Source organism: Mustelus asterias, unplaced genomic scaffold (genome assembly GCF_964213995.1).
Source record: "Mustelus asterias unplaced genomic scaffold, sMusAst1.hap1.1 HAP1_SCAFFOLD_2068, whole genome shotgun sequence".
Taxonomy (NCBI): domain Eukaryota; kingdom Metazoa; phylum Chordata; class Chondrichthyes; order Carcharhiniformes; family Triakidae; genus Mustelus; species Mustelus asterias.
The window spans coordinates 52972-65730 of NW_027592013.1; the positions used below are offsets into that span (position 1 = coordinate 52972).

The following is a 12759-nucleotide window of genomic DNA, read 5'->3' on the forward strand; positions in this document are numbered from 1 at the left end:
TCCGGTTTCCTCCCACAGTCCCAAAGACTTACTGGTTTGGGTGGATTGGCCGTGCTAAATTCTCCCTCAGTGTTACCCGAACAGGCGCCAGAGTGTGGCGACTCGGGGGATTTTCACAGTAACTTCATTGGTTAATGTAAGCCTACTTGTGACACTAATAAATAAACTTTTAAAACTTTAAAAGTTGGGGTGGGGGTGACGGCCCCTGGTGGACGGGCCATTAAGGCAACTAAGGTGTGACGTTAGTGTACCTTTTAAGAAAGTTTTTTTTTTAAATCATGATCTCTGCAGCTCTCATTGCCGTCGAGCTGTCTACCAGATGTCCTTTTATTGCTCCTTAAGTGGCCTAAATGGGGGCTTCAGGTCCTTTCTGAGATTAGTTCTATGACCCTGCATTGTTCGGAGGAAATCTACGTGGTAGGTCAGGTGACGGGAGTTTTTTTCACTGAAATTGATGGAGGAGTTGGTGAGTCAGCGTTCCGAGACTACATTGTTGGACTGTGTGTCAAATTTTAGGGCAGGGTTGAATAGAGCAGGTGAATTGGCGAGAGAACATTTAAAAGTGGCACAACGTGTAATGTTAGTCCTGCCTTCCTTTGCTCTGACGCAAATACTGCAGATGCTGGAAATGTGCAATAAATGCTGGAAGTAGGAAGCGGGTCAGGCAAGAGGAGAAACAAGAGTTCACGTTTCAGGCCCATGACTTTATCATCCGAACAGGGTAACGTTAAGAATATGTAAGGGTTAGAGAAGGTGAAGGGGTGGGTGAAGCGACTTGTGTGAGGGGTGGCAGGTAGGAGAGGTTTAGTTGAGTCAGGAAGGCTGCGGCAGTGCCTTATCGATGCGTGACGGGCCCTTCCCCAAGCTTATGTTGGGAGAAATACCTCGGAGGGGGGTCCAGAGGAGGTTCACAAGAATGATCCCTGGAATGAAGAGCTTGTCGTATGAGGAACGGGTTGAGGACTCTGGGTCTGTACTCGATGGAGTTTAGAAGGATGAGGGGGGGGGATCTTATTGAAACTTACAGGATACTGCGAGGCCTGGATAGAGTGGACGTGGAGAGGATGTTTCCACCAGTAGGAAAAACTAGAACCAGAGGGCACAACCTCAGGCTAAAGGGATGATCCTTTAAAACAGAGATGAGGAGGAATTTCTTCAGCCAGAGAGCGGTGAATCTGTGGAACTCTTTGCCGCAGAAGGCTGTGGAGGCCGGGTCATTGAGTGTCTTTAAGACAGAGATAGATAGGTTGTTGATTGATAAGAGGATCAGGGGTTATGGGGAAAAGGCAGGAGAATGGGGATGAGGGAAATATCAGCCATGATTGAATGGCGGAGCAGACTCGATGGGCCGAGTGGCCTCATTCTGCTCCTATGTCTTATGGTCTTAAATCAAAACTTCGTAGTTTTGTTAGTGGGGATAAAGACTTAGTATCGCTACCAGTGATAGGTGAACCTTAAAAAGCAAGGTTTAGTGAGCCGTATCAAATTGAAAGGAAGTTGGGTGAGGTGAATTATTTGACAAGAACGCCAGATAGAAGGAAAAGTTTAAATTTTAAAAGTTTATTTATTAGTCACAAGGAAGGCTGACATTAACACTGCAATGAAGTTACTGTGAAAATCCCCTAGTCGCCACACTCCGGCACCTGTTCGGGTAACACTGAGGGGGAATTTAGCACGGCCAATGCACCCTAACCAGCTCGTCTTTCTGACTGTGGGAGGAAACCGGAACACCCGGAGGAAACCCACGCAGACACGGGGAGAACGTGCAAACTCCACACACACAGTGACCCAAGCCGGGAATCGAACCCGGGTCCCTGGCGCCGTGAAGCAGCACTGCTAACCACTGTGCTACCGTGCCGCCCTGTACTAGTGGGGACAGGGCTGTCACTGTATAAAGTATTTAAAGTTCGCAGTGTGTGTCATGTGAATATGCTTAAAAGGGATTTTGATAGGGAAGAAGAGCAGAAGGAGGAGGTGTTAGTGGTTATAACTCAGAGTGAAGAACCAAATCCAGATGACTGCATTTGATATTCCTCAAATTAAATGGGATAACAATTTAAAAATCGGGATGAGTTATTGAGTTGGCTTCCAGAGGAAAATGGAACTGACCTGAAAGTTATAGAAGTCTACAAGATTATGAGAGGCATGGACAGAGTGGATAGTCAGAAGCTTTTTCCCCCCAGGGTGGAAGAGTCAATTACTAGGGGGGCACAGGTTTAAGGTGCGAGGGGCAAGGTTTAAAGGAGATGTACGAGGCAGGTTTTTTTTTACACAGAGGGTGGTGGGTGCCTGGAACTCGTTGCCGGGGGAGGTAGTGGAAGCGGATACGGTAGTGACTTTTAAGGGACATCTTGACAAGTACGTGAATAGGATGGGAATGGAGGGATACGGTCCCCGGAAGCGTAGGGGGCTTTAGTTCAGTCGGGGCAGCATGGTCGGTGCAGGCTTGGAGGGGCTGAAGGGCCTGTTCTTGTGCTGTAATTTTCTTTGTTCTGTTATTAATATCACATGGACAAGTATGTGGGAGCAAGTTGGGAAGTACTGGAATGGTTGTACGTGATCTAGATGTGGGAAATGCTATTCCAATTAAGCAACATCCTTATCGATTTAACCCTCTAAACTTGACGCAGGCTCAAAAGGAAATTCAGAGTATGCTTAAAAATGACCTTTCTAAATGGCCCGGACTACACAAATGAAATGTGTTATCCTGCTTAGTTCTCGGAGGACATTGCCAGGGCTAATTTATCATCGTAACAACAAACTGATTTTGGACATGGGATCAAAGCAGGACTAAGGACCGAAGGGGAATCTTGGAGAGGAAGCCATTTGTCACGAACGTGATAAAAGGAGGAGTGTTCGATGGTGGAAGACAAGGACTAAAATGGACTATATTACTAGTGTGTTTGCATGTTTTAATTTTTGTAGCATGCCTGTATATTTAGTGTAGCGTACTAGTAATGTGAAACTGAAAGGGTTTGAAAAGCAAAACCATCTTTGAATGTTTGATGGTTCATTTTTTTCTTAAGGGGGGAGATGCGACATTAGTGTACCTTTAAGGAATTTTTTTTTAAATCATGATCTCTGCAGCTCTCACAGCTTCAGCGTTTCTCATTGCTGTGGAGCTGTCTACCAGATGTCCTTTTACTGCTCCTTGAGTGGGGGCCTCGAGTACTTTCTGAGATTAGTTCTACGACTCTGCATTATGACCTGGATGAGGAAGTGGAAGGATGGGTTGGCAAGTTTGCTGATGACACAAAGGTTGGAGCTGTTGTGGATAGTGTAGAGGGATGTCAGCAGTTGCAACGAGACATAGATAAGATGCAAGACTGGGCGGAGAAGCGGCAGATGGACTTCAACCCAGATAAGTGTGTGGTGGTTCATTTTGGCAGGTCGAATAAGATGAAAGAATATAATATTAAGGGTAAGACGCTTGGCAGTGTGGAAGATCAGAAGGATCTTGGGGTCCGGGTTCATAGGACGCTCAAAGCGGCGTCGCAGGTAGAGGCTGTGGTTAAGAAGGCGTATGGAATACTGGCCTTCATCAATAGAGGAATTGGGTTTAGAAATCGGGGAGATAATGCTGCAGCTGTATAGGACCCTGGTCAGACCCCACCTGGAGTACTGTGCCCAGTTCTGGTCGCCTCATTACAGAAAGGATGTGGAAGCCATAGAAAGGGTGCAGAGGAGATTTACAAGGATGTTGCCTGGATTAGGTGGCATGCCTTATGAGGATAGGTTGAGAGAGCTAGGTCTTTTCTCCTTGGAGAGGCGAAGGATGAGAGGTGACCTGATAGAGGTGTATAAGATGTTGAGAGGTATTGATAGAGTGGATTCTCAGAGGCTTTTGCCCAGGGCTGAAATGGTTGCCACAGGAGGTCACAGGTTTAGGGTGCTGGGGGGTAGGTACAGAGGAGATGTTAGGGGTACGTTTTTCACTCAGAGGGTGGTGGGTGAGTGGAATCGGCTGCCGGTTGTGGTGGTGGAGGTGGATTCGATAGGGTCTTTTAAGAGACTTTTGGATAAGTTCATGGAAGTTAGTAAGATAGAGGGTTATAGGTAAGCCTAGTAGGTAGGGACATATTCAGCGCAACTTGTGGGCCGAAGGGCCTGTTAGTGCTGTAGCTTTTCTATGTTCTATTATTAGGAGGAAAGCTAGCCGGCAGGTCGGGTGGCCGGAGCTCTTTTTTTTTTAGTTCTGAGCTGCAGGTTTTAGAAGGGACAGCAAGCTGAAAAGAAGTGTTTCTCTCTCTCTCTCCGTTTCATTTGGAAATTCTGCTGGTTATCCGAAAGCAAGGTCTTGCCTTCCTGAAGGGGAGAATCTGCTGTCGGTGGCTTGACCAGAGTCTCTCTCTGGGGTTCTGGGAAGCTGTTCTGGCTTCAAACTGTTCTGCGTCGATCAAGAGAACTGCAGAATTCATCCAAAGGACTCCATTCCAGTATCACGTGAGCAGTAGTTTTTGCTGCGTCGAACCTGTTTAAAGGGTCGTTCATGGGATTGGTTTTGATTGGAACATCTTAAATATATTTGTTTAATTAAAGTTCCCAAGTGGGTCATTTGACTGGCACAAGGCAGAGAGTGGGGATAAAGGGGTCTCTCTCAGGATGGCAGCCGGTGACTAGTGGTGTGCCTCAGGGGTCAGTGCTGGGACCACAACTTTTCACAATATACACTAACGATTTGGAGGAAGGAACTGAGGGCTTTGTTGACAAGTTTGCAGATGATACAAAGATATGCAGAGGGACAGGTAGTATTGAGGAAGCAGGGGGGGGCTGCGGAAGGACTTGGACATTTTCGGAGAGTGGGCAAAGAAGTGGCAGATGGAATACAATGTGGAAAAGTGTGAGGTTTCGCACTTTGGAAGGAGGAATGGAGGCAGAGACTATTTTCTAAATGGGGAAATGCTTAGGAAATCAGAAACACAAAGGGACTTGGGAGTCATTGCTCAAGATTCTCTTAAGGTTAACGTGCAGGTTCAGTCGGCAGTTAGGAAGGCAAATTCCATGTTAGCATTCATGTCGAGAGGGCTAGAATACAAGAGCAGGGATGTACTTCTGAGGCTGTATAAGGCTCTGGTCAGACCCCATTTGGAGTATTGTGAGCAGTTTTGGGCCCCGTATCTAAGGCAGGATGTGCCGGCCTTGGAAAGGGTCCAGAGGAGATTCACAAGAATGATCCCTGGAATGAAGAGCTTGCCGTATGAGGAACGGCTGAGGACTCTGGGTCTGTACTCGTTGGGAGTTTAGAAGGTTGGCGAGGGGGGGATCTTATTGAAACTTACAGCTTACTGCAAGGCCTGGATAGAGTGGACGTGGAGAGGATGTTTCCACCAGTAGGAAAAACTAGAACCAGAGGGCACAACCTCAGGCTAAAGGGACGATCCTTTAAAACAGAGATGAGGAGGAATTTCTTCAGCCAGAGAGTGGTGAATCTGTGGAACTCTTTGCCGCAGAAGGCTGTGGAGGCTGGGTCATTGAGTGTCTTTAAGACAGAGATAGATAGGTTCTTGATTAATAAGGGGATCAGGGGTTATGGGGGGAAAAGGCAGGAGAATGGGGATGAGAAAAATATCAGCCATGATTGAATGGCGGAGCAGACTCGATGGGCCGAGTGGCCTAATTCTGCTCCTATGTCTTATGGTGTTATTTGAATTGTACCTGAGGTGAAACATATCATGCTTATCCTAGCCAAATTCAAGATGCAAAACTTATGATTCAGACGGGCTTTATAAAACGCTTTGGAGCATCTGACCTGAACCATATCAACTAATTCAATTAAAACATCCTTCCTGGGTGGACGATGCACCCCAGGCCTCGCAGTGTCCACGGGAAGCCTGAAGGGTAGTGTGTGCTCACTCCGCGAGGCCACCCCGATAGTGGTATTATCGCTAGACTATTAATCCAGAAACTCAGCGAACGTTCTGGGGGACCCGGGTTCGAATCCCACCACGGCAGACGGTGGAATTTGAATTCAATAAAACAAAATTTGGAATTAAGAATCTACTGATGACCCATTGTCAGAAAAACCCATCCGGTTCCCTTTAGGGAAGGAAATCTGCCGTCCTTACCCCGGTCTGGCCGACATGTGACTCCAGAGCCACACAGCAATGTGGTCGACTCTCAACTGCCCCCTCCAAGGGCACTAGGGATGGGCAACAGATGATGGGCCCAGGCAGCGACACCCATGTCCCACTAATGAATAAAAAAAAGGTAGCCATAGCAGAGGGGCAGGCAGTCGCGTCAGATGGCCCCTCAATGGTCTGGGCCTGTAAATGGACACCTTGGCAAGGCAGTCCCGCTTTATATGTGCTCAATCCACCTGTTCCACGCTCCACCTGTCTGTCCTATCTCGCAGCAATGCAATGGACGTTAACAAGCGCCCAGGTTCAGGAAGGGGGACTTCCAACTCACCCACTGTCTTTTTCTTGTCCATTCCTTTGCCGACACAGTTGAGGGCAGCCGTGACCACGGTCTGCTCTGAGAAACCGAGCACCCTCTTCACTGTCTTCTCCACCCATGGTTTCAGCTCGTCAAGATCTCGTTTGGACAGTGAGAGTGACATCTCTGCAGGACTTGGGGAGGGGGGGGGGGGGAAAACAGAGAAACCGTGAGGATAGAGACTTACGAACCCAATCGTCACAGCAATGTGCACACCCAAAGAGGACAAGAGTGACTCGGTCTCTGGTCAGAAGGTCACAGGTTCAACAATGTTCCTGCACTCTCCTCACAATGTGGGAGCGCCGCACTGTGGGAGGGTCAGAGCCCAGGGAGCGCCGCACTGTGGGAGGGTCAGTGCTGAGGGAGCGCCGCACTGTGGGAGGGTCAGTGCTCAGGGAGCGCCGCACTGTGGGAGGGTCAGTGCTCAGGGAGCGCCGCACTGTGGGAGGGTCAGTGCTGAGGGAGCGCCGCACTGTGGGAGGGTCAGTGCTGAGGGAGCGCCGCACTGTGGGAGGGTCAGTGCTGAGGGAGCGCCGCACTGTGGGAGGGTCAGTGCTGAGGGAGCGCCGCACTGTGGGAGGGTCAGTGCTGAGGGAGCGCCGCACTGTGGGAGGGTCAGTGCTGAGGGAGCGCCGCACTGTGGGAGGGTTAGTGCTGAGGGAGCGCCGCACTGTGGGAGGGTCAGTGCTGAGGGAGCGCCGCACTGTGGGAGGGTCAGTGCTGAGGGAGCGCCGCACTGTGGGAGGGTCAGTGCTGAGGGAGCGCCGCACTGTGGGAGGGTCAGTGCTGAGGGAGCGCCGCACTGTGGGAGGGTCAGTGCTGAGGGAGCGCCGCACTGTGGGAGGGTCAGTGCTGAGGGAGCACCGCACTGTGGGAGGGTCAGTGCTGAGGGAGCGCCACACTGTGGGAGGGTCAGTGCTGAGGGAGCGCCACACTGTATGCCCCAGTATATCGGCACCATTCCTACGACTGCATCAACCACAATAAAGCAACAGCCCCCATCTGCCCCAACTTGGGATCCCCCCCCCCTCCCTCCCTGATGTGGGATATCCCCCCCCCCCACCCCGGTTGATGTGGGATATCCCCCCCATCCCCCACCCCCCCCCCCCCGGTTGATGTGGGATATCCCCCCCCTCCCTGATGTGGGATATCCCCCCCCACCCCTGGTTGATGTGGGATATCCCCCCCCTGCCCCCCGCGGTTGATGTGGGATATCCCCCCCCCCCCCGGTTGATGTGGAATATCCCCCCCCCCCCCCCGCGGTTGATGTGGAATATCCCCCCCCCCCCCCCCCCCCGCGGTTGATGTGGGATATTCCCCCCCCCCCCGCGGTTGATGTGGGATATCCCCCCCCCCCCTCCTCCCTGATGTGGGATATCCCCCCCCCCCCGGTTGATGTGGGATATCCCCCCCCCCCTCCCCCTGGTTGATATGGGATATCGCCCCCCCTGGTTGATATGGGATGTCCCCTCCCCCTGGTTGATATGGGATATCCCCCCCCCCCTCCCCCTGGTTGATATGGGATATCCCCTCCCCCTGGTTGATATGGGATATCCCCCCCCCTGGTTGATATGGGATATCCCCTCTCCCTGGTTGATATGGGATATCCCCCCCCCTCCCCCTGGTTGATATGGGATATCCCCCTCCCCCTGGTTGATATGGGATATCCCCCCCCCCCTCCCCCTGGTTGATGTGGGATATCCCCTCCCCCTGGTTGATATGGGATATCCCCTCCCCCTGGTTGATATGGGATATCCCCCCCCCCTCCCCCTGGTTGATATGGGATATCCCCCCCCCCTCCCCCTGGTTGATATGGGATATCCCCCCCCCCTCCCCCTGGTTGATATGGGATATCCCCTCCCCCTGGTTGATATGGGATATCCCCTCCCCCTGGTTGATATGGGATATCCCCTCCCCCTGGTTGATATGGGATATCCCCCCCCCTCCCCCTGGTTGATATGGGATATCCCCTCCCCCTCCCCCTGGTTGATATGGGATATCCCCTCCCCCTGGTTGATATGGGATATCCCCTCCCCCTGGTTGATATGGGATATCCCCCCCCCCTGGTTGATATGGGATATCCCCCCCCCCCTCCCCCTGGTTGATATGGGATATCCCCCCCCCTCCCCCTGGTTGATATGGGATATCCCCTCCCCCTGGTTGATATGGGATATCCCCTCCCCCTGGTTGATATGGGATATCCCCCCCCCCTCCCCCTGGTTGATATGGAATATCCCCCCCCCCCTCCCCCTGGTTGATATGGGATATCCCCCCCCCTCCCCCTGGTTGATATGGGATATCCCCCCCCCCTCCCCCTGGTTGATATGGGATATCCCCCCCCCCTCCCCCTGGTTGATATGGGATATCCCCCCCCCCTCCCCCTGGTTGATATGGGATATCCCCCCCCCTCCCCCTGGTTGATATGGGACTCCCCTGGTTGATATGGGATATCCCCCCCCCCCCCCCTGGTTGATACGGGATCTCCCCACCCCATGTTGAGGGGGTTGGAAACTCCAGGGCGCCTGGAAAGTTCTAGATGGAGCTGAATGTGGGTCCAGTCTCCCCACGCTGGGGGAGGGGGTAAAGGGGCTTCAGGCCTCCCCCTCCCAGGCTAGGCCTCAGGCCTTCCGCCCCCTCCCCTGTCCCGCCGCTCACTCACCTCCTCCTCCCCCCCGCGGCTGCGACTCACCCAGCCCGCGACAACTGCAGGCGCCGGAAGTCGGTGTTGCCGCCTCACCCGTCCGCCACCGGAAGTCTGTGTCTCCCCTCACCCGTCCGCCACCGGAAGTCTGTGTCTCCCCCTCACCCGTCCGCCACCGGAAGTCTGTGTCTCCCCCTCACCCGTCCGCCACCGGAAGTCTGTGTCTCCCCCTCACCCGTCCGCCGCCGGAAGTCGGTGTCCCCTTCATCCGTCCGCCACCGGAAGTCGGTGTCAATGTTCCCCCCGCTTCTTTTTCCGACCCCCACACACACACACACACCGGCAGTCACTGTGTCAAGGCTCCCCTCTCCGGACGCCCTCACCGGAAGTGGACGTCTCCGCCTCACCTCCCTTCGAGTCAAGCGAACGCCCTCACCGGAAGTGAGCCTCACTGCCATCGCCTCCCCGCCCCCGCACCACATTGTCAACCCAGCGGGGGGGGGCGGCGCCCGGTCGAATGGGTCGGCCGCCCTCACCGGAAGTGGATGTCACTGTGTAAACAAAAGTAAGCTCTTTTCTCTCCTCACAGATGCTGCCAGACCGGCTGAGATTTTTCCAGCATTTTCTCTTTTGCTATCACTCGCTCTGTCAACCCAACCCGCCCTCACCGGAAGTGGGCGTCGCCGCCTCTTAATGAGTCGGTCGCCCTCACCGGAATTGGCTGTCACCGCCTACCACTTTCCATCGACCGAGGCGCCCTCACCGGAAGCGGGCTTCGCCGCCGCCGCCCTCACCGGAAGTGGGTGTCACTGTCTACCTCTTTCCATCGCACCCCAAACCGCCCTCACCGGAAGTAGACGCCACCGCCTCTCACGGCTTGGGAGTCGGTGTCGCACCCAAAAGCATCCGGGGTGGTGGGGAGGGTTGCAACAGCGAATAACGTCCCCCTCCCCCGCCGCCGCTGCGCGCGCGGGAGGAAGCCAACGGCCGCCTCAGCCCCGCCCCCCGTCCCCCCACTAAAGCCGCTGCCCTGTCCTCTTCCCGGCCGCTAGGGGCGCCACAGGAGGCCGGCGCCAGCCTCCGGGGAACGTTCTCGAAGGGAGAACATTCCGCGGGGGGGGGGGGACTCTGCAGAGAAAGTTCCAGAACATTCCCAGTCAGCCTCCCTCCCAGAGTCTCCCAGCATTTCCAGAACTTTCCACCACCCAGATTGTTCTAGAAAATTCCAGGAGGAAAACAGCAGGCGATGAATCCCGGTCTTCCAGAAAATTCCACGGAAAGTTCCGGAAAGATTCCTGGGAGAGGGGGTGGTTGCTGGTCTTAAAATGTTCTAGAAAATTCCAGCAGAGTTCCAGGAAAAAAATCCTCCCCGGCGATGAATCCCGGTCTTCCAGAAAAACTCCGCCGAAAATGCCCGACAATTTCCCCGACGGAGTCTCACAACATTTCCAGAACTTTCCACCACCCAGATGGTTCAAGAAAATTCCAGGATAAACACCCCCCCCCCCCCCGGCGATGAATCCCGGTCTTCCAGAAAATTCCACGGAAAGTTCCAGAAGGATTCCTGGGAGAGAGGGGCTTGCTGGTCTTAAAATGTTCTAGAAAATTCCAGCATAATTCCAGGAACCCGCCGCCACCCCCGGCGATGAATTCCAGTCTTCTAGAAAATTCCGCTGAAAATTCCCAACAATACCCCCCACAGAGTTTCACAACATTTCCAGAACTTCCCGCCACCAATATTCTTCTAGAAAATTCCAGGAGGAAAAAAATCCCCCGGCGATGAATCCCGGTCTTCCAGAAAATGACGCAGAAAGTCCCGGAAAGATTCCTGGGAGCAGGGGTTGCTGGTCTTAAAATGTTCTAGAAAATTCCAGCAGAGTTCTAGGGAAAAAATCCCCCCCCCCCTGCCCAGGCGATGAATTCCAGTCTTCCAGAAATTTCCACGGCAAATTCCAGACGCTTTCCCCACAATTTCCCCCACAGAATCTCACAATATTTCCAGAACTTTCCACCATCAAGATTGTTCTAGAAAATTCCAGGGGGGGCGGGGGGGAGAAATCCCCCCAGCGTTGAATCCCGGTCTTCCAGAAAATTCCACGGAATATTCCAGAAAGATTCCTGGGAGAGGGGGACTGCTGGTCTTAAAATGTTCGAGAAAATTCCCGGAGAGTTCCAGGACAAAATGCCCCCGGCATGAATTCTGCATTTTCCAGAAAATGCCATGGAAAATTCCCACCACCTTCCCGACAATTTCCCCACAGAATCTCTCAATATTTCCAGAACTTTCCACCACCAAGATTGTTCTAGAAAATTCCAGGAAAAATATACCCGATGATGAATCCCGGTCTTCCAGAAAATGACGCGGAAAGTTTCCTGGGGGGGCGGGGGGCTGTTGTCGGAACATTCTCGAAAATTCCAGAAAACCTTGAGAGAAAAAAATCACCCCTCCCCGGTGATGACTTCTGCGTTTCCAGAAAATTCCACGGAAGAATCTCCAGATACCTTCCTGACAATTTCCCCAGAGGGTGTCACAACATTTCCAGAACTTTCCGCCACCAATATTGTTCTAGAAAATTCCAGGAGGAACTGTCGGGAAAGATCTGATGATAGAATCCCTACGGTACAGAAAGAGGCCATTTGGCCCATCAAGTCTGGACCGACCCAGGTCCTATTCCTGTAATCCCATGCATTTATCCTCTAATCCCCCTGACACTAGGGTCAATTTAGCACGGCCAATCCACCTAACCCGCTCATCTTTGGACTGTGGGAGGAAACCAGAGCACCCGGAGGAAACCCACACAGCAACAGGGAGGAAGTGCAAACTCCACACACTCCCCCAAGGCCGGAATTGAACCTGGGACCCTGGCGCTGTGAGGCAGCCCTGCTAACCACTGTGTCACTGTGACTTCCATACAGCAGCTTTCAGAGAAAGATCTACCTTCAAGCAGCAGAACTTCAGAGGAAGGGACCTAGTTTTGAGCAGATTCCAGTTTTCAATCTCCAGAGAGAGAGAAAGAGATAGAGATAGAGAGCTATCTCTCATAGAACATTACAGCGCAGTACAGGCCCTTCGGCCCTCGATGTTGCGCCGACCTGTGAAACCAATCTAAAGCCCCTCTAACCTACACTATTCCAATATCATCCATATGTTTATCCAATGACCATTTAAATGCCCTTCATGTTGGCGAGTCCACTACTGCTGCAGGCAGGGCATTCCACGCCCTTACTACTCTCTGAGTAAAGAACCTACCTCTGACATCTGTCCTATATCTATCACCCCTCAATTTAAAGCTATGTCCCCATCAAACACAGGTACCGAACAGGGTGAGGTACAGAATAGAGGGAGCTTTACTCTGTATCTAACCCCGTGCTGTCCCTGTCCTGGGAGTGTTTGATGGGGACAGTGTACAGGGAGCTTTACTCTGTATCTAACCCCGTGCTGTACCTGTCCTGGGAGTGTTTGATGGGGGACAGTGTAGAGGGAGCTTTACTCTGTATCTAATCCTGTGCTGTCCCTGTCCTGGGAGTGTTTGATGGGGAACAGTGTAGAGGGAGCTTTACTCTGTATCTAACCCCGTGCTGTACCTGTCCTGGGAGTGTTTGATGGGGGACTGTGTAGAGGGAGCTTTACTCTGTATCTAACCCCGTGCTGTACCTGTCCTGGGAGTGTTTGATGGGGGACA

General features: G+C 52.7%; 1 protein-coding gene across 2 annotated transcripts in view; it reads right to left on the reverse strand.

Moving 5' to 3' along the window:
• The window catches only part of prpf3 (PRP3 pre-mRNA processing factor 3 homolog (yeast)), a 51048-nt gene extending 41798 nt beyond the window's left edge, over positions 1-9250 (reverse strand). Inside the window, exons 1-2 of one of the 2 annotated variants that reach the window (XM_078207133.1) lie at positions 9125-9250; positions 6409-6569 (exon numbers count right to left, since the gene is read on the reverse strand). In XM_078207133.1, the coding sequence (XP_078063259.1) occupies positions 6409-6559 (151 nt within the window). In that variant the 5' untranslated portion in view covers positions 6560-6569; positions 9125-9250. Of the gene's footprint in view, positions 1-6408; positions 6570-9094 lie in introns of both variants that reach the window. The other variant, XM_078207130.1, reaches the window with a different exon arrangement.
• Positions 9251-12759: the final 3509 nt, after the last annotated feature.